Raw genomic sequence first — 19,907 nt, forward strand, 5'->3', positions numbered from 1 at the left:
GTTTTTTCTTTTTTCTTTTGCCCTACCCAGGTACGTGGGGAGTTTCTTGCCTTTGGGGAGGTCTGAGGTCTTCTGCCAGCGTTCAGTAGGTGTTCTATAGGAGCAGTTCCACGTGTAGATGTATTTCTGATGTATCTGTGGGGAGGAAGGTGTTCTCCACGTCTTATTCTTCCGCCATCTTCTCTCCGATCCCATGCTTACTGATTGAATAAGTGAGTGAATGAATGAATATCTGTGTTAGTACCACTTGAAATTGTCCTGCATCCCCTCCCACAGGGATGGATGCTGTTGGAGGCCAAGTCCCAAGGAATTTTATCTGGGGTCTGTAGCAGAGCAAACCCCAGCACTCTGGACACCGTTCCCGCTGCACCCCAACTCACTACCATGCTCACCTCCGGTGGACAGCCACAGGGTCTGCCAGCAAGAGTCTGCTGTTGCTATTTCAGAGTTTCAGTGCTGCTGGATATCTCTGAGCACTTCCATGCTAAGCCTTTCATGTGCCGTGGTGGACCCCACAGCCTGGTATACCGCACCCTCTGCCGCCAGGCCCAGCTTTCTTCCCTGTTCCTGAAAAATTCCTGACCTAGACAGGCCCACTCTCTGTCCCTGAATATACTCTGTATTTTCCAACTTCCATACTTTTCTCACACTATTCCTGCAATACCCTCATTCACCCCATTCTTTCTGTCTGTTCAAATCGAACCTTGCCTTCAAGACCCAGCCAGTTCCCACATCCTCCCTGAGGCTTGCCCTGGCCACCAAAACCCCCTTCCTTATGTCCTCCCTAGGAGTTCACATATGCCATGTCCTGCTCTGGGGCACTCTTCCATTTAACATTCAACAGAGGTTGTAGACCTCACAGAGCACCGGGTCTTAGGGGAGGGGATGAGGAGGTACCGGAATCCTCTGGGTAGCTATCTTATTTATTTTTTAAAATTTATTTTATTTGTATATGTTTGGCTGCGTTGGGTCTTCGTTGCTGTGTGCGGGCTTTCTCTAGTTGCGGCGAGCAAGTGAGTGAATGAATGAATATCTGTGTTAGTACCACTTGAAATTGTCCTGCATCCCCTCCCACAGGGATGGATGCTGTTGGAGGCCAAGTCCCAAGGAATTTTATCTGGGGTCTGTAGCAGAGCAAACCCCAGCACTCTGGACACCGTTCCCGCTGCACCCCAACTCACTACCATGCTCACCTCCGGTGGACAGCCACAGGGTCTGCCAGCAAGAGTCTGCTGTTGCTATTTCAGAGTTTCAGTGCTGCTGGATATCTCTGAGCACTTCCATGCTAAGCCTTTCATGTGCCGTGGTGGACCCCACAGCCTGGTATACCGCACCCTCTGCCGCCAGGCCCAGCTTTCTTCCCTGTTCCTGAAAAATTCCTGACCTAGACAGGCCCACTCTCTGTCCCTGAATATACTCTGTATTTTCCAACTTCCATACTTTTCTCACACTATTCCTGCAATACCCTCATTCACCCCATTCTTTCTGTCTGTTCAAATCGAACCTTGCCTTCAAGACCCAGCCAGTTCCCACATCCTCCCTGAGGCTTGCCCTGGCCACCAAAACCCCCTTCCTTATGTCCTCCCTAGGAGTTCACATATGCCATGTCCTGCTCTGGGGCACTCTTCCATTTAACATTCAACAGAGGTTGTAGACCTCACAGAGCACCGGGTCTTAGGGGAGGGGATGAGGAGGTACCGGAATCCTCTGGGTAGCTATCTTATTTATTTTTTAAAATTTATTTTATTTGTATATGTTTGGCTGCGTTGGGTCTTCGTTGCTGTGTGCGGGCTTTCTCTAGTTGCGGCAAGCAGGGGCTACTCTTCGTTGCAGTGCATGGGCTTCTCATTGCGGTGGCTTCCCTTGCTGCGGAGCACGGGCTCTAGATGCACGGGCTTCAGTAGCTGTGACGCGTGGGCTCAGTAGTTGTGGTGCGCGGGCTCTAGAGCATAGGCTCAGTAGTTGTGGCGAACAGCCCTAGTTGCTCTGCGGCATGTGGGATCTTCCTGGACCAGGGCTTGAACCCATGTACCCTGCATTAGCAGGTGGATTCTTAACCATGACGCCATCAGGGAAGCCCTAGCTAGCTTATTTAAAAGAGGGGTATTGAAGGATATGACAGGCCGCCTCGTGGACAGGCAGGACAAGACTGGCAAATAGCCAGGCCTCACTGAGACTGGCGATTTGGGATATCAGGACCTGAGGCTTTCTCTTTGCCTCTCAGAGGACATGTGCCCCCTCTTGTCTGCCTCTGTATCAGCTTCATTAATCACTCACATCCAACTCTCTATTGTACTTTGACATAAATCTGGCTCTGGACTGGCTATCTTAGCTTTCCCTCTATATGACCTCATAACTCAAGCACCCACGGGTTATTCAGTGCTCCTTTGCCTGGAAGTGAAACAACATGGTCAAAAGGATTTAAGCAAAGAAAAAGAATTTGTTGACCCATGTAACTATTGAGAAGTTCAGAGGAAAGTCAGGTTTCAGGTGTGGCCACATCTAGGTACTCAAATAATATGATTAGGAACCTCTCTCTATCACTGGGCTCAGCTTTGCTCTGGGTTGGCTTCACCCATAGAAAAATCCTTCCCTTGGTGGGGCAAGATGGTAACCGGAAAGTCCAAACATTCTACCAGCCTAGCAACTCTGGCAGAGAAAATACTTCCTCCAGGTAGCTCCAGTAATATTCCTGGGTAGAGCTGTCATTGGCTTAGCTTTGAACCCGACCTTGTGGCCAGGGGACATGATGCTTTGATTGGCAGGTTTGGGACACATGCTCTACCCATAAAAGATGAATATGGTATTGTTACTATCAGAACCCACTTGGACTGAGATCGGGTAGGGAGGAGGCAGGCCTCTCAAAGAGAGACCCAATCAAGTTGGAGTTCATCTCTAATTAGCTGTGATGGGGTGGGGATTAACTCACACCTGCTGCTCTCTCTACTCAACGCCTCTCATTCTTCTGCAAATAGCATTCTCCTTTGTTTGAGGTCCTTCTCCTTCCTAATCACAAGATTCTCTTGGGGCTGCTAGTCACAGCCCTGCTGGTCACAGAGGAGGGGTGTGTGACCCAAGATGACCAATCAGAGTCCTTCCTTGGGATTTTTCACCATTTAACCAAAGGAAGAATGTCTGCGCCTTTCTTTCTGGAGGTGAAGCTAGGAAGACATGAGTAGGAGCTGGCCACGTTTCCAATCTCATGGACAAAGCTGGTTGGTGAGAACAAGACTCAAATGCAGAGAGAACAGGAGATGGAAATGGAGAGACACAGTCTGAATGAAGCCCCATACCTTAGTTTCATCGTTGCCAAGACCCAACAGGAAACTGCCTTTTTGCCACCATTTGGTTAAATGAGCTGATACATTCATCTTTTTGCCTAACTTGGGCAGCTAGTGTCTCTTGGGCACATCCTGTGTGCCGGCACACTGTGCTAAATGGTCTCTACAGGTGATCTCGTTTGATGCTCATAACTCCATCGTTATTTCCCCATTTTATAGGTGTGAAAACGAGGATTAGGGAGTTTGAGAGACTCATTCATACAGCCAGTAAGTAGCAGGGTCAGGATTCAAACCAGACAAACTGTCTACAGAGCAACCCACAAAGCTCTAAAACCCTGGGTGAATGGGTTGTGGATGGGGCAGGCATCCGAATGCGGGATTAGCACTGGGTACCAGCCTCAGGCCCAGGCTTTGCCCTCAAGCTGCTTAGACTCTATAGCATTGTTAAGTTAGGTTTAAAGTTTTATTTTTTCACTATGAAATATGTACAGAAAAGCACATCCAAGATGTAGGCACTGTTTATAAATAATTAAAAAATAAGTCTCATCTGTGTAACTATCACCTAAGTCAAGAAATAGAACATAAGCAGCATTCCAGAAGCCCCACTGGCTGCCTCTCCCCAGGGAGAACCTCCTCCTCTAGAGCTACCCTTTGTCTTAGACTGTCCAGATCTCACGCTGGGGTCTGATTTTAGCGCCTAGGTGCATATCTTGTTTCCCTAGCTAGGGAGAGGCTGACAGGGGTGATGCTAGAAAGGACCATCACTTCCCCTGTATTTTTTTGCTGCCCCCGCTTGCCAGGTGAGTAATAAGTGCTCACACACATTTGTTGACAGGTTGACTGGGATGGGCGAGCACCTACTCTTATGTTGGGAACTGTGCCAGGTGTTTTACGTATTATCTCATTGAATTGTCACAGAACTTCCCTCAGGTAGGCTTGATTAGCCTGCATTTCCAAACAAGGAAACTAAGGTTCAGGGAAGGCATGTATCACACCCAAGGTCACACAGAGAATAAATGGAGGGACTTGGTTTTGAACCCAGGTGTGTCTCTTACTGAGGGCCCTTCTTTTCTTTTGGTTCGTTTTGATTGGGGCGGGGAAGGTGAGGAAGGAAGGGAGAGAGGTGAGAGTAGGAGGGGGATGGTAAATGCAGTGACTGAATAAGGCAGAGCTGGATTAGACCACCTGCTTTCAAACCCTAGCTCTGCCACTTACGCAAGTTCCTTACCTTCTCTCTGCCTCAGCTGCCTACCTAAATAGGAGCTCTGTGTCAATTCACTGAGGTGACATGTCAAATGTCTAGCATAAAGAATAACAGGGTTGTTGTGAAGAACAAAAGGGTTAAGGAAGCTCTGAGAACAGTAGCCTGAATGTAGTAAGCACTTGATAAACATTAGCCAGGATGATTGCTGCAGTTGCTTTGGAACTGGTGCACTCACAGCTACTTTGCAGGCTGTTTTCTTTTGCAAACTGACTCCAGTGAAGGACCTCTGGCTGATTGTCTACTAGAGCTTGTTTCTTCTGGGGATTCTGAGGCCAATAGACCAGAGACCAGCCTCGTCCCAAAGTGGCTGGCCTGAGATCCAATGCCGTGTTTTCCCATCTGACCCCACGTCTGAGCAGAGCTGACCCGGAGCAGAGCTGACACCGTTCTCCTGGGCCTGATATCAGGGCAGCCTCGCCACGAGGTCAGGCTGGCTCTCAGGAGGGCTGAGGATGAGGGTGCCAGAGGGCTTCCGCTGCCTGGCCTGTGGCATTGCAGCTTTCCTTTCCTAGGCTTTGGAGGGGCTGAAGTTCATGGTGGGATTTTTCAGCAAGCAGGAGCCTGGACAGCTCCTGTATTAGGTCACGAATGTTGGTTGCAAGCAACAGAAACTGATTCTGGCTATCTAAAGAAAAAAATAATAATTGTGGGGAAGGAACCTGAAGGTTTACTGAATCAACCAGTGGCTCAAGCACCAGAGCTATGGAGACCATCTGCTCTGTTGCTGCCACTTTACTTATTTATTTATTTTAAATGTAAAAAATATGTATTTATTTATTTATTTGGCTGTGTTGGTTCTTGGTTGCAGCATGCGGGCTGGGATCTTCATTGCGGCATGCGGGATCTTTTTAGTTGAGGCATGTGGGATCTAGTCCCCTGACCAGGGGTTGAACCTGGGCCCCCTGCATTGGGAGCATGAAGTCTTAGCCACTAGACCACCAGGGAAGTCCCATGTTGCTGCCACTTTAAACACTCATCTCTCCTTCATCACTAGCTCCAGATTCCAGTTCTGGAAAAGATCATATGACATATATCATGTGACTGCTTCAGGTGAAACGGGAGGTGGGTAGAGGAAGGACCAAGCGCCCCAACTGGTGTAGTGGTTGCTGGTGGAACTCTCCCTTGGGCAAGATGAGCTACAGGGCAGTTTCCTCAGTAAGGGAGGTGGGGGAACAAGGCGGGGGGCAGCTGAATATAAGACAGTCAAAGAAACAAGACAAATGTCCACTTTAGTCCTGCCCTCTTTGAGCATACAGGGTCTTATGGTGGGTTCCTCAAGCATCCTGAAAGATACTCTTTCCTGCTTCTCAATGCAGACAGGGTGCTAAGAAGCAGTGTGGGGCAGTGGGAGGTGCAGACATAGCTTTAGAGTCAAACAGTAGGTTCAGATTCTAGTATCGCACTTACTCGCTTGTGACCTGAAGGTCAGGTATCGTAATGATTTGGGTTTTAACTCTTTAATCTGTGAAATGGGGATAATAATTCAGTAATTCTCATATGGTTGTTGCTAAGATTAAGGATAATTTAGGAACTGTGGGCTCTGATTCCAACTCCATCTCTGACATATTGGGCTCTGTCTGGGGGGAAATCACAAGGCTTCTCTGAGCCTCGATTTCCTATCTACAAAATGGGGGTGAGGAATTAATCTTGGGAATCAATCAGACTTGATTTTGAGCCTGACATTTCTATGTATGTGCCATAAGACTCTGGGCAAGTTATTTAGCTGAACTTGAAGCAGCCCAGCTAAGGGGCCTGTTGCAAGCACAGGCACAGGATAGATGCTGTATTGGTTCCTAGGGCTGCCACACCAAGGTGCCACAATACCTGGTTGCTTAAACAATAGAAACTTATTGTCTCACACAGTTCTGCAGGCTACAAGTCCAAGATCAAGGCATCGGTAGGACTGGTTCCTGATGAGAGCTCTGAGAGAGAATCTCTTCTGGGCCTCTCTCCTAGCTTCTGGTCATTTTCTGGCCCGTCTTTGGCATTCCTTGGCTTATAGAAACATAACCCTGGTCTCTGCCTTCACCTTCACATGGTTGTCTTCTTCCTGTGTATCTTCATATTGTCTTTCTTCTTTGTATGTCTGTCTCTATGTCCAATTTCCCCCTTTTTATAAGGATACCAGTCATACTGGATTAAGACCCACCCCAATGACCTCATTTTAACTTGATTATCTCTGTAAAAACCCTATTTCCAAATAAGGTCACATTCTGAGGTAGTGGGGGTTAGGACTTCAACATATATTTTGGGGGGAGGGGGAAAACAATTCAACTTTGCACTTATTAGTTTTCCTTTTTCATCAAAATTCCTTATCAAATAAGATTAAATATCTTGCTCAGTACCTGGCACAGAGCAGAACTTGAATAAATATTTGTTGAATAAATGCACAGATGGATCTTAGCTTTCATGGTGTCCTGAATTCTTCAGAGAGTTCTCTACTGACCCAGGAAATATTCTGCCTTAAAAAAAGTAACTTTGAGGTTCTTGGACAAGAATATAAAGTTCATATGAATAGCTCCAGGCAGATTCAAGAGCTTGGATCTCATTTCTCTTTGACTGTGCTCTATGCTGTTCCCGTAGCCTGAGAGATTGCGGGAAGATCCTTCATTCTCAGAAATGTTTTCCATTGCCACAAAGAATTAATTGTTCCAGCAAAGACTGCAAGACTTCCTCCAGTCATATGAAAAGGGCTTCCAATGATGAACAGGTGCTTTAGGGTGAGATGAGAACATGGCTGTGGGTAACGGGACAGGTGACCTCCACAAACTTCTACCCCTGAGTCCCCCATCCAGAGAGGGGATGCCGTCTCTTCTTAGTTTTTCACCCTTCGGGCCAGGGGCCCACATACCTTGAGTGCTTACAATGTGCTGGGAATGTTTCATCTGATACAGCAAAGTGACTCAAAGCCTAAACTCTGGAGTTGGACCTGGTCTTGGCCTCACCGTCACCTCATTGTGTGATCTTGAGCAAGTTACTTAACCTCTCTGTGTCTCAGCATCCCTGTTGGTAATTTGAAGGTAATTGATAATAGCATCTACATTCTAGCAGATGTAATAACATATGTAATACACTTTGCATGGTGCATTTAAACCATGTTAGTGATGATTGTTTTCTTATATTAATGAAGGTGTTGCTGATGTTGAGGCTGGTTAATGGGGGAGGTAAATTCTAGTGCCTGGGTTTTAATATATTTCCTTATTAATAAGACTGAATAAAGACGAGTCTGTTCTCATCATTCCTGTTGGGGCTTTCTAGAACTCAGCCCATCTCCCCTTGTCTTCTCCCGTCCTTCTTTACCTCCTTGCAGTCCTCAGTGCTCAACCATGGATTATTTTGCTAATTCCCCCACAACCCTGTGAAATATGTATATAACCTGTTTCATGGATAAGGAATCTGAGACTCAGAGAGGCGAGGTGACGTCTAAGCGGTGAAGCTAGAATTCAAGCCAGGTGTGTCTGACTTCAAGGTCACAGAATAGGGTGATGGGGCTGATGGAGATGAAATTTGGCCTCCCTCTGCAATTCCGCTCCATCCTTAGGACCTAAGCACAAGGTTCTCCACCAGATCGGCCTGTCCTGGTCAGCGCTCCTACTCTGGTCTGGCTTCTCCACCCCACCACCAAGGCTGGCCCCCTGTTCTGTCATACCGAACAAGCCCCATGGAACCCGTTCACGCCCAGGGGTCAATGTCTGATGATAAAGGCAGACTGTTAGGACGTGGGATTCTCGTTCGGCAGCACTTTGAATCCCCGTGGAGGCCCTGGGAGGTGTGTGGCATCCTCCGCTACTTTACAGGTGGGCACACCATGGCTCAGAGAAGTTCTGTGACTCCTACTGGTCACACACTGGGTCAGAGCCTGCCTTTGAGCCTTGGCCTGCCCCTCCGATTTCTTCCACTTACATCCTTTCGCAGCACTGCCTGTTTCCTCTGTTCCTCTCCAGGGCAGCCTGGGCTGAAATTAGCCCTGGTGCTCTCTGCCCCAACACTGCCAGGGACCAAAAGTACTCGGGGACCAGCTGGGCTTCAGGACAATGGGACAGAAGCGTTGAGACATCTTTGCCCATGGGGACAGAGGGCACGTTGGTCATGTGCTAACACAGCTCCCTTCAGGGGAAGCTGGCACTGGGTGGTAAAAGTCAGGAAAGCCATCCCACTTTTATCATTCTCTTTTCTTTCTCTTTAGCATAGACAATAGATTCCAGAATTCTCGGGCTTCTCTGAGCACCTGACTAGTGGAATTTGGAGGCTCCTGTGGTTAGTTTCCTATTCTCCCTCACAAGCCCACAAGCAGTGACCAGCTTCCTGGTTGTTTTAAAACTGCACACAAAGGAGGAAACATGTGGGAGCAGAAAGAACAATGGGTTGATTTCCTAGGGGGCTCTGGCAGTGGCTGGCTGTGCAACCTCAGGCAGATGAATTGACCTCTCTGATCCTCAGTATCCTCATCGGCAAGATGGTCTCTTCTTCATAAAGCTGTTATGGAGATTCAGCTAGATAATGGACATAAAGCAGTTAATGCAGTGCTGGGTGCACAGTAAGCACTCCGTAAACATGAGCCCACCGTTACTTTGGTAGAAATGGTGTTGTCATTAGCAACTGAAAACTTGGTGGAGGTTTTCTTCTTGGTGGAGGGTCCAAGAATGAGATGGAATGGGAGTGGAGCTGAGTGAGGAAAGAATGTTCTTTCCCTCTCCTACTGGCAACCATCCCAAACTGCACATGCCCGAGGCCAGCTCTGGAAATGCCAAACAATTCTTGTCATTTATCCATCCTGAGGAGACAGGGTGTCCTCCAGGCCCGCTTGGCCTTGGCTTAAAAGCATGGGCACATGTACACCCACACGCACTCACCCACACTCTTTCCCAGCACCAGGAGTTAATAAGGCCAATAGCATGGGTGTCACAGTGTGCCCTGAAGGTACCTTATAAGAAAAAGGAAGATTTTTTTGGTGCAGATTGCAAGAACAGCTAATTGCATACAGACTTACATTTTGACTTTTCTGGGTGTGACTCCACAGGGGATGTGACCCCACATTCATTATCTGGGAGCCCAGCAGCATCCTCAGGCCCTGGGCTTCAGGGGACTTCGGAATAATCCAGTGCTACTGGCTCATTTTGGGGAAATGAAGCTCGGAGAGCCAGAAGGCCCTGTTCAACAACACACACGCAACCGCTGGGCCGGGGCCAACCGGCGCCCCCCCCCACCGCCCCCTCCACGTGCTGCAGTGTGCGGTGTTCTCTCATCCCTCCCTGACAAAGGGACCGTCACCACGAACTTCACGTCCAGCCTGCAACTGTCATCCTATCAGGGGGAAAGGCGGGCAAGGGGGGACAGTGGATTGTACTCAACGAACCCCTCTGAGGTTTCAAGTCTGCTTCCCAGTTACGGGGTCTGTGGAAGGAAATAATGTGACATCTCCTGTCTTTTACTCCCCTGCACCCTGATGGGTCCCCGCCTGGCTGATGCCTGACTCTGGCAGAAGTCTCCTCTCTGTTATGGAGCAGAAACGGTGGAGAGAAGGCACAAAAGCCTTTCAGATGGCTGTGACTCTCAGGGAGAGGCAGGAAATGGGGGATTATTGGAGAGGACTGTTGCATTTATGGGGCCTCTTATCTTTATGACAAAAGCTCAAATGGGTATCGGGAGGCAATAAGAAAGAAACAACACCCATAAAGATTTCGTCCTAGAGTGCGGGATCGCACATCCGATGGGTGGCTGGGCCCGCTGTGGGGGGATGGGGGCAGTTCTTGTAACACTGTGATTCTCTGTTAAGTTAGGGCCTGATGACATGGAGCTGAGAAATCCTGGTGGAGCTGCTGAGAGCAATTCCCAGACCCACCTGTGTCCTCTCCAACCCTCCCCAGCTCTGCCAACCGAATGTGGGCATCGCCTGGCAGCAGCAGAAGGCCCACTCCTCCACACAGGTTCTCCCTCTCCATTCCTGGGGGCAGCTCAATGGGACACCCGAACCGCCAGGACCTTGGGCGAGGTGGGATGGGCACGAGACGGACAACATCAGGGGGAGCACAGGAGGACCTCCTGTGGGCTCTGACTTCCCCGGAGGGAAAATATGTCACAGCCAGAAATAGAAACAAACGACCCCAAACACCCGAAACCAAACCAAAAGAAAGCAAGAAACAACCAGATACATAAATTGCAGAAAAAGGAGTTCCGGTTCTATTTGTTGTGCAATAACGTCAATATTTGCAATACTTTTATCAAGGTATAGAAAGAAAAACGGGAGCATTGGAATAAGAGGAACAGAAGGTCTCCCCGCCCCTGTAGCGTTCAAGTAGTCTGTGCCTCTTCCCCATCCCCAAACAGTTTAACTATGCTATTCCCTGAGCAGGTGTAAGTCTATCGTCCAAACACACAGTTCTTGACCCAAGACTGCCATTCTGGTTTTGGCTTGCAGGTCCAGCTGGCGTTTACTCTCCCGAGGGAGCCAGTCTGATGCAGAGCCCCTTACCCTGTTCACTGTGACAGTAAACGGGCCGCGGAGACAGAAGTCCCCGGACACTGCCTGGACGGAGCGCTCTCAGGCGACGGAAGAGATCTCGCTGGGTTTCTGCTCTCTGCAGAAGAGAGTCCTGGGGGAGGAGCAGCGGCTGCCCTGGCTGCTGCGGCCACAGCAGAGAAGCATGGACAGCAGCAGGGCCAGTACGATGATGAAGCTGAGCATCCAGCAGACGACGCCTGGGTAGATGAAGGGCAGGGTGAGGGCGACAAGCAAGGCCAGTAAGAGCAGGTGTGCCGCCAGGCGCCGGGCTGCCAAGCAGTTGGCACTCTCCGTGTCCTGTTCATCCTCTCCTGCCAAGCTGGGATGCCCTGCAATCAAGGTAGCAGGATTCACCAGCCCCTGAGGACAGAGCCGCACCTCCGGGCCCGGCCGGGCCAACCGCCCCAGCATGGCCTCCTGGTCACGCAGGCTGCAGATGAGGCCCCCGGGGACGGCAGTGACCTTGCGGCACAGCGGGCAGGCGATGGACCAGGTGTCGTCCTGCACGCACAGCAGCAGCTTCAGGCAGACGGCACAGAAGGTGTGCTGGCAGCCCAGCAGCTTGGGCCGCCGGGCACTGCTGTAGGGCTCCCGGCACACCAGGCACTCCAGGTCGCCATCCGTGGAGCCGCGATGACCCCCAGCAGGGCCCGCGGTGTTAGACGCGGTGGTTTCTTTGGACGTAAGCTGGGGCTGCTGCAGGAGCTCGCTGCAGGCCATTCTGGGCACGGGAGCCACTGGGATGTGGCAGCTCAGGACCTGGGCATCGACAGGGAAGTGTCAGCCGGTGTCACTGGGACCTGGCTGTGGTCTGACCTCAGGCTGGGCTTCTCAAGCCTCTATTTCCTTCTCGTCATCAGCCATCTAGCACCGCTCTCCCAGGGCTGCTCAGCTTGTTTCTTGGCTCACGTTGTCCCTTCAGTTATTATTATTTCTTTCCTTGAAACCTGGGGTTAATCAGTAACTTGAGGGCCTGGAATCTTTGAATTGCCTGATAGAAGGGCCTAGGGGGCAGGGCCAGTGCGTGAATCAGGATTTTCCTGTTGCGGCTGGTGCCTCATGAGTGCCCGCGGGATCCTGGCTGGTGAGCTTCAGGATACATTAGAATCACCACCACCACCACCCGCCCCCCAACCCCAGGAGCCTTTTAAAATGCAGTTTTCTAGGTCCCAAACCCAGGGATTGAGATTCAGCAAGGTCTGGATGGGAATCTTAGCATTTGCTCAGTTAACAAACATCATGATGATTCTAACCCAGGTGGACCAGGGGGACCCCACTTTGAGAAACACCGCCACGGGTGTTTCTCAAAAGGTTTTGGATGTCAGGATCAGCGGGCAAAAGTTTATCTGTGCTTTGAGAATGTTTGCAAGCAGGTGGCCCTGTGAAGAAGAAAGAAGTGATGGGAAAAGTATTCTGAGGAGCAGGGGGGAAAAGTCCAGCCAAACAGTAAAACCGAAACAGTTCGCAGGTATTTATCACCTGCTACTGCCAGGTGTTCCTCTACAGTCACAATAATTGTATTAACCGTTACTGGTTCCCAAGCATCTCATCCCTATCCTGCTGTGCACTTCACCTACCTAATAATAGGTACAACTTGTTGTGTGCCAGGCACACTGCAGAGCCAGTAGTAATAAAAACAGCTGCTGTTTGTTTGGGCCTGCTTGGAGCCGAGCCTCGAGACAGAATCCTCACCTGCGATCTCCCTGCATCCTGGCACGGCCCTGTAAGGAAGGCGCTGCCGAGGTCTGGAAGCAAAGGCAGGGTGCGGTCAGGGCAGGCCTGCCAGCTGCCTGTCAGGGGGCCTTTTCATGGGGCCAGGACCCCGTGGAATCTACCAGCGTCCAAGGTGAGGTTCCCAGCCTCTTGGGTCCAGGAACTCAATCTCGTCCTTTGGTGTAGAGGCAGCTGGCCTTCAGGCAGCTGACCCAAGCTAACAGGACTCATGCGGGACTGAAAGACATACATAGCATGGCAGTTAAGAAAACGTGATTCCCATAATGGAAAAGAATATGAAAAAGGAAAAAAATATATATGTATAACTGAATCACTTTGCTGTACACCAGACACTAACAAGACATTGTAAATCAACTATACTTTAATAGCCAATTTAAAATTAAAAAAGGAAATGTGATTTCCTCACTTTGCCCTGAACGTCAGAGGGTGGGGTGGTGCAATCCACCTCCTCAATGTAATGCCTCACCTACGTCATGCCGAATCCAGAAGGACAAGCTGCACCATCCTTTGCTGCTTCTGTCACCAGCTGAGGTCCACAGAGTCCAGCTCTTCTGACCCAGTGCTTTCCTCCACCCTAAGGGGCAGGCTCTGCTCTCTTGCTTCACCCTCCCCCTGGGTCCCCTGTCTCTGAAATCGAATTCTCCACCCTCTACCCTCACCATCACATCTCTTCTCCTCCTCAGCCATCAGCCTGACAATCACTTATTTCTTTCTATTCTGTTCTCCCCCAGATCAAGCTGAAAGGTGCCTCAGATCTAGCACTGGGCATCTGTTTTCTCCCCAAGCCCAGCATCCATTTCTCCTTCTACAGTGGCCTGTTTTCCTTTTGGGCAACCACTGCTCTCCACTGTCATTCTGTGTGGTTCGAAGCTCTGTGGGAGGAGAGAGACCAATCAGCATATTCCACCCCGCTGGCTAAAAGAATTGGTTCAGACATGGGTATGTGATCTAAGCCAAACCAATGAGATTCAATTCTGGGAATTCTGTTGGAACGACTCACAAGTTTCTCTTACTGCTGGGTTTCCAAGCTAGAGGATGGAACCCTGGAAGTGCCAGGAACACACTGTGTGACCCAAAAGAAAGATGGGAAAAGAGTCAGAAAAAGGCCCGATGACATTGAATGCCTTGATCCAGCCATACCTGAAGTCAGAGCTCTTTGGCTTTTTTTAGTTATAATAACCAATAAAATCCACTCTGATTTTTATTCTTAAGTCAGCTTGAGTTGGATTTCTGTCCCTTGCAAGGGAAAGACATCTGAGTAATGCAGCAATAGATGAAGAAAAGAAGCCTTTAATTGCTACCTGACACAAGACAATCAGGCTGTACATGGCCAAGAGAGAACTAACACCTGTGGGTTACTATGCCGAAAGAGAGTTTGGGTCTCTTTTCTGCTTTGACCCGCATTATGTAATGCTCCTTTCTGTTTGCTAGACCCTAGGAAGGGTTGAGATAGGAGAAGAAAAAATTTGTTGAGCTGTATTCATTTATAATGAGAAATAGAAAATCAGGTGGGCAACACAGTTTGGTCAGCTTGGCCATTGACCCCCCGCCTCTCTGCTAGCCAGCTCTACTGGAGGCCAAATAATTAGGAAGGTAGCTGGATGAGGTTGTAATCAGACCAAGGGAAGTTATTTGGGGTTAGTGTCTAAATAACCATTTGATTTTGTTGGGCAACCGCCATGAAGAAAACATATATTGGTTATAACAACCCAAATATTACAGAAATAAATAAAGGAGAACGTGAAAGTTCCTTTGAAAATCTTCTATTTCCTGAGATATGATGGCATTTAACAGCATGTTCCTTCACATTGCCCCCATCCTACCGTCTTGGCTTGGGAGCTACTTTGTTTCTTAAAGGTGCCTTGGCTTAACCATCATCTGCACTGGCTTTATAGTTAGACAACCAGCTCTTGTCACTTTACTAGCTGCCTGACCTTCGGCAAGTCTTTTCAACTTCATCGAAGCTCAGTTTCTCATTCTGATAAAATGGAGACAGTAACACTGTAGGAAATTGTGGGAGATTACTTAAGCCGCCCCCCCCCCCACCCCGCCACCTCCATCAAACTCTGCTCAGGGGAGACAGTAATTTATACACCTTGCCATCTAACCGACCTCAGTGTAATTGACTGCACCCAGGGACACAGAGGTAAGACACTTTGGTGATCTGTTTAGCCAGTGCTTCTTCTTCTTTTTTAAAAAATTAATTAATTTAATTTTATTTATTTTTGGCTGGGTTGGGTCTTCTTTGCTGTGTGCGGGCTTTCTCTGGTTGCGGTGAGCTGGGGCTACTCTTCGTTGCAGTGTGCGGGCTTCTCATTGCGATGGCTTCTCTTGTCGCGGAGCACGGGTTCTTGGCGCACAGGCTTCAGTAGCGGTGGCGTACGGGCTTAGTTGCTCTGCGGCGTGTGGGATCTCCCCGGACCAGGGATCAAACCCGTGTCCCCTGCACTGGCAGGCGGATTCTTAACCACTGTGCCACCAGGGAAGTTCCCAGCCAGTGCTTCTTGAAGAGAAGTGAAAGTGGGCAGGATGTGAAGCATAGCCTGAAGCAGATCTATCCCAGGGGAAGGAAAAAATGTCTCTGGAGCCTTCAAAATGTTCAATTCATCTAGGTTTTTTATTCTACTCCATGTTACATGTGTGCTTGCAGTAATATTACAATTAGAAAATTGAGTCCTTCCACAACTTCAAATAAAACATAATTTTTAAATTGCTATACAAATGCGAATCCATTAATTCTCAGTAAAACTTTTTTTTTTCCCCTTTGAAATGCAGTTTCTTCCATCCTGTGGCTTCACACAGCCCCTGGGTTGTAAGGAGTCTGAGGAGCACAGCCTCAGTGAGGTTAGAATTTCATAGCCTCCTGTGAGTGGGGAAACCAGACTCAGGTCTCCTGATGGACCACCTTGGAAACCCCACTTTGCAGGTAGTCACAGACCCTCACCCTACAAAGACATTTCTGATGTGAGCTTTAGGTCCTGTATCAAGTTCACTGGCAAAGGCGCGAGAGGGCGGTGTTGTCATGAGTCAAACTGCCTGATCCTTGCCTGGCCTCTGATCCTGACCAGCCCACCCTCGCTCCACACTCCAGGGGCCCCCGAGAGCCATGTCCCAGCAAACACCCCATCAGCCCCACTCCCCTCCCCACCCCAGGCTGGCTGGTGTCTTAGCTCACACTCTTCTTCCGGAATTCCTGCCTCTGTGCTCCTCGGAACCCAGCCGGCTATGCCTCCACCCCTCTCAAAGCCTCAGTGTGTCTGAGGGTGGATGGGTGGGGGAGATGGAGGAGCAGGATTTGGAACCAAAACGACAATAACAGGATAGTGAAGATAAGGATGGAGAGGGAGAGATCATGCAAGAAAGTGATGGCTTCAGGTATCAACTGCGGGACGTTGGAAATAGCGCTTTCCCCCTCTGCTTTTAAAAAACAATTCTGGGGCTTTCCTGGTGGCGCAGTGGTTGAGAGTCTGCCTGCCGATGCAGGGGATACGGGTTCGTGCCCCGGTCCGGGAAGATCCCACGTGCCGCGGAGCGGCTGGGCCCGTGAGCCACGGCCGCCGAGCCTGCGCGTCCGGAGCCTGTGCTCCGCAACGGGAGAGGCCACAACAGTGAGAGGCCCACGTAACACACACACACACACAAAAACAATTCTGTAAAAAACAAAAAAATCCATGCTTACTGTAAAAAAATAAATTAATGAAGGAATTACTTATGAATGTAAAGAAAAAGACATTAGTAATCAGCAATCTCTCAGCCCACAGAGGACCAGTTTGGAAATCTCCCTTTAGACTTCCTTCTGTGAACACTTACACAAAAATGTTTGTTTTTTCTTTTCGGTTAAAATGGGACCCTGCTAGTTATATTTTGGTAATCTGTATTTTTAATGAATGGTTTATCAAACGTCTTTTTTCCACGTTAATAAACACACTTCAAATCCTTGGTGACGGTTGTATGGTATTCCGCTATATTAATGTATTATATTTTAGTTGATCAGTTCCCATGAGTGGAATATTTGGGTTGTTTCCATTTCCCACCATTATTGACTGTCCTATGACAAGCATCTTTTTTTATATCTGGCCCTTTCAAAGTTGCCAATATGTACGATATCTTCTTGATCTGCCATTTTGGCTGAGGAGTATCTGCTGGTTCAGGTCCTAAACTTGGATCTATGCTGAGTTGTTTATGAACCTGATTTAAGCCATGAAGGTTGGAACTTTCTGCTGATGAGCAGTAAGTAAGACCACTTCCGTCTGACTCAGAATTATCAAAATGAGTCTACGCCTGGATTACAGAAATCAGATAGTGAGCCCCTAAGACCACATTCTCTTTGAATTTGGAATGATTCTACAGTCTAGACCCATTTCTCACTGCCACCTCTAAACTTCCTTTCCTGTCCCTCCCTCCCCCTATCTCTCTGGCTAGCTCTAGTTAACCCTTCAACTTGGAATTCTCCCTTGACCCCCTTCTGAATATCTCCTTGGAAACATCTGGCATGTCTTTGAGTCTGCATTCCCTTAACTGCCCCCTCAATTCCATGCAGCTAAGCATAGGGACCCCCACCTTTGCCGCTGGCCCAGGCCCCAGGGAGCGCACCTGGCCCCCTTAGTGGAGACAGAGCATCTCACAGGTTGTAAGAAATTTTCATCCTCACCCTCTTAACCTCTTTTGCACGTTCTCTAGTTGTTTGGACTAAGAATGTGAGTCCTGGAAGAGGAGCTGGTGGAAGAGGCATTTTTATCTCACCATGAGAGTATCAGGAGACCTCAAGTCTGGACCCTGTCAGACTCCATTGCCTTAAACCAGCGCTCCCTAACCTTTTTGGCACCAGGGGCCTGTTTCGTGGAAGCCAATTTTTCCACGGACCAGGGTGGGTGGGAGATGGTTTCAGGATGATTCAAGCGTATTACATTTGTTGTGCACTTTATTTCTATTATTATTACGTGTAATATATAATGAAATAATTATACAACTCACCATAATGCAGAATCAGTGGGAGCCCTGAGCTCCTTTTCCTGCAACTAGATGGCCCCATCTGGGGGTGATGGGAGACAGTGACACCTGACGTGTGTTGCTTAGGTCCAGTCTACTCCGTAATCGTGCTTTGGTTGCTGTCACTGCAGAAAACCGTGCTTCACAAAGATAGGATGTTGGAAATGGAAGCAGGCTTTTCAGTGCTTTTGTGGCAGTCTCAGGATATTCCGCCTTGACTTTAATCCAGAATGTATGGAGATTTGAAGTTGTCTCAAACATACTTTTAAGGCCGCCATCATTTGCGATCTCAAGCAGTTGATCCTCTTCTAGCACGGACAAAGTCGATTCACCTGGCTTATCCACAAATGGGTTGAGGATCCATTCCTTCCCAGTTCGGGGGTGTTTTGTGGTTGGGAAGCGATGCTCAAACTCTTTTGAAAGCTGAGATAGGTGATCATGCACCAGCTGGGAGAAAGAGGGCCCTGGCTCCGTCTCTTTCAAAATCTCTGCTAATGTTTGAAACATGTCAAAAATCCCAATGTTCACTCATCGCCCCCATAATTCCAGTTTGGCTTTGAATGCAGCCACTTTATCTGTGGACTTGAACACAGTTGTCATTCTCCCCTGAAGTGACAGATTGAGTTCGTTGAGCAGGTTGAATACGTCACACAAGTAAGCAAGTTTTGCGACCTATTCTGTGTCACTGAAATGCGCTACCAGTGGTGACTGTTTTTCTAAAAGAAATCTCTGGAGCAGCTCTCGTAACTCAAAAACTCTGGCCAGTGATCTACCTTTAGAAAGCCATCTCACTTCTGTGTACGAGAGAAGACGTGTGTGCTCTGCGTCCATCTCCTCACGGATCTGCAGGACCAGATGTGAGTTAAGGGCATGTACTTTAACGTGGCTGATAATTTTAACCACATCCTGCAAAACATTGTTAAGTTCAGGTGACATTTTTCGGCTGGCCAGCATTTCTCTGTGGATGACACAGTGCACAGACTCACATTCAGAAGCGACCTCTTTGACCCGAGTAGTAAAACCAGAAAGCGGTCCAGTCATGGCAGCTGCTCTGTCCATGCATATACTGACACAAAATGGCCAATTCAGTTTTCCTGATATGTAATCATTCAAAGACTTGAATGGTTCTGCAGCTGCGGTGTTGGTTGGCAACCGACGTGCACATAACACGTCCTCACGCACATCCTCCCGAAAAAGGTATCGCATAAAAACAAGCATTGTGGCCTTGCTGTCAACGTCAGTAGACTTGTCAACCTGGATTGCGTACCACGGTGACTCATTAATCTTCTCTACCAGTTGTGCCTCAATATCTTCAGCTATTTCATCAGTTGGTCTAGTTATGGTGCTAGCCGAAGGAGGAACACGTGCCACATTTTGATCTGCATCCTCTCCTAACAATTCATGACAAATGTCCTTAGCGGCAGGCAGGATCAGCTCTTCACCAATAGTAAAGGGATTATTAGCTTTAGCAATGCGGTTATAGCCACTAAGAATTAGGTTCTCAGTGCAGACACATGTGATGAAGTGGTGGCCTTCAATAATTGCTTCTGTTCTTCGTGTTCACATTTTTTTCTTTTGAAAAACCCCGAAGGCTTGTCTTTTAATGCAGGGTGCCTGGTCTCCAAGTGGCCAAGCACTTTGAAGTTTTCATGGCTTCGTTGGGTAGCCGGTTGCCTCATATTATACAAAGCAGGCTTGGAGAATGTGAATCACCTGTTGCAATGAACCCGGAATTTAAGTAGGACTCGGTATTTTCTTTTAAACGCAGCTTTCTTTTTGCTGGCAGACTTAGAGTCTGCCATTTCATCATTGGGTCTTTCCCCCTTTACAAAGAAGCTCTCCAGCGAAGTTTGTCTTTTACTCATTTTGGCTAGGGTTAGCTTGTGGGCTTACCAGAACCGTGACTGAGACAAGTGCACAGGGAGGGAAAGAGGCGCGGACGGAAGTGGTAAATAAAATAATGGGTGGGCCACGGGTGGACTAAAATAAGTGTCGCATTCTGACCTAAAGCCTGCCACCAGATGCAGCTGTACAATTGAAGTACATCAACTCACTTGCCACTATAAAGCCCGCCACCAGATGCAGCTTAATTGTCACTCGCCACTCGCTGATAGGTTTTTTTTTTTTTTTTTTTTTT

The 19,907-nt window shown here is 48.6% G+C and overlaps 1 protein-coding gene across 1 annotated transcript; it reads right to left on the bottom strand.

Moving 5' to 3' along the window:
• Nucleotides 1–11,086: 11,086 nt before the first annotated feature.
• RNF186 (ring finger protein 186) lies at nt 11,087–11,767 on the bottom strand. The gene has a single exon (XM_007121576.1). It carries the CDS (start codon nt 11,765–11,767, stop codon nt 11,087–11,089), a length of 681 nt encoding a protein of 226 aa, XP_007121638.1.
• Between the last annotated feature and the right edge of the window lie 8,140 nt (nt 11,768–19,907).

This window comes from Physeter macrocephalus, chromosome 3 (assembly GCF_002837175.3).
Source record: "Physeter macrocephalus isolate SW-GA chromosome 3, ASM283717v5, whole genome shotgun sequence".
NCBI lineage: Eukaryota > Metazoa > Chordata > Mammalia > Artiodactyla > Physeteridae > Physeter > Physeter macrocephalus.

Excerpts from the sequence above, each read along its gene's own strand:
- RNF186 (XM_007121576.1), bottom strand. The coding sequence starts at position 11,767 with ATGGCCTGCAGCGAGCTCCTGCAGCAGCCCCAGCTTACGTCCAAAGAA.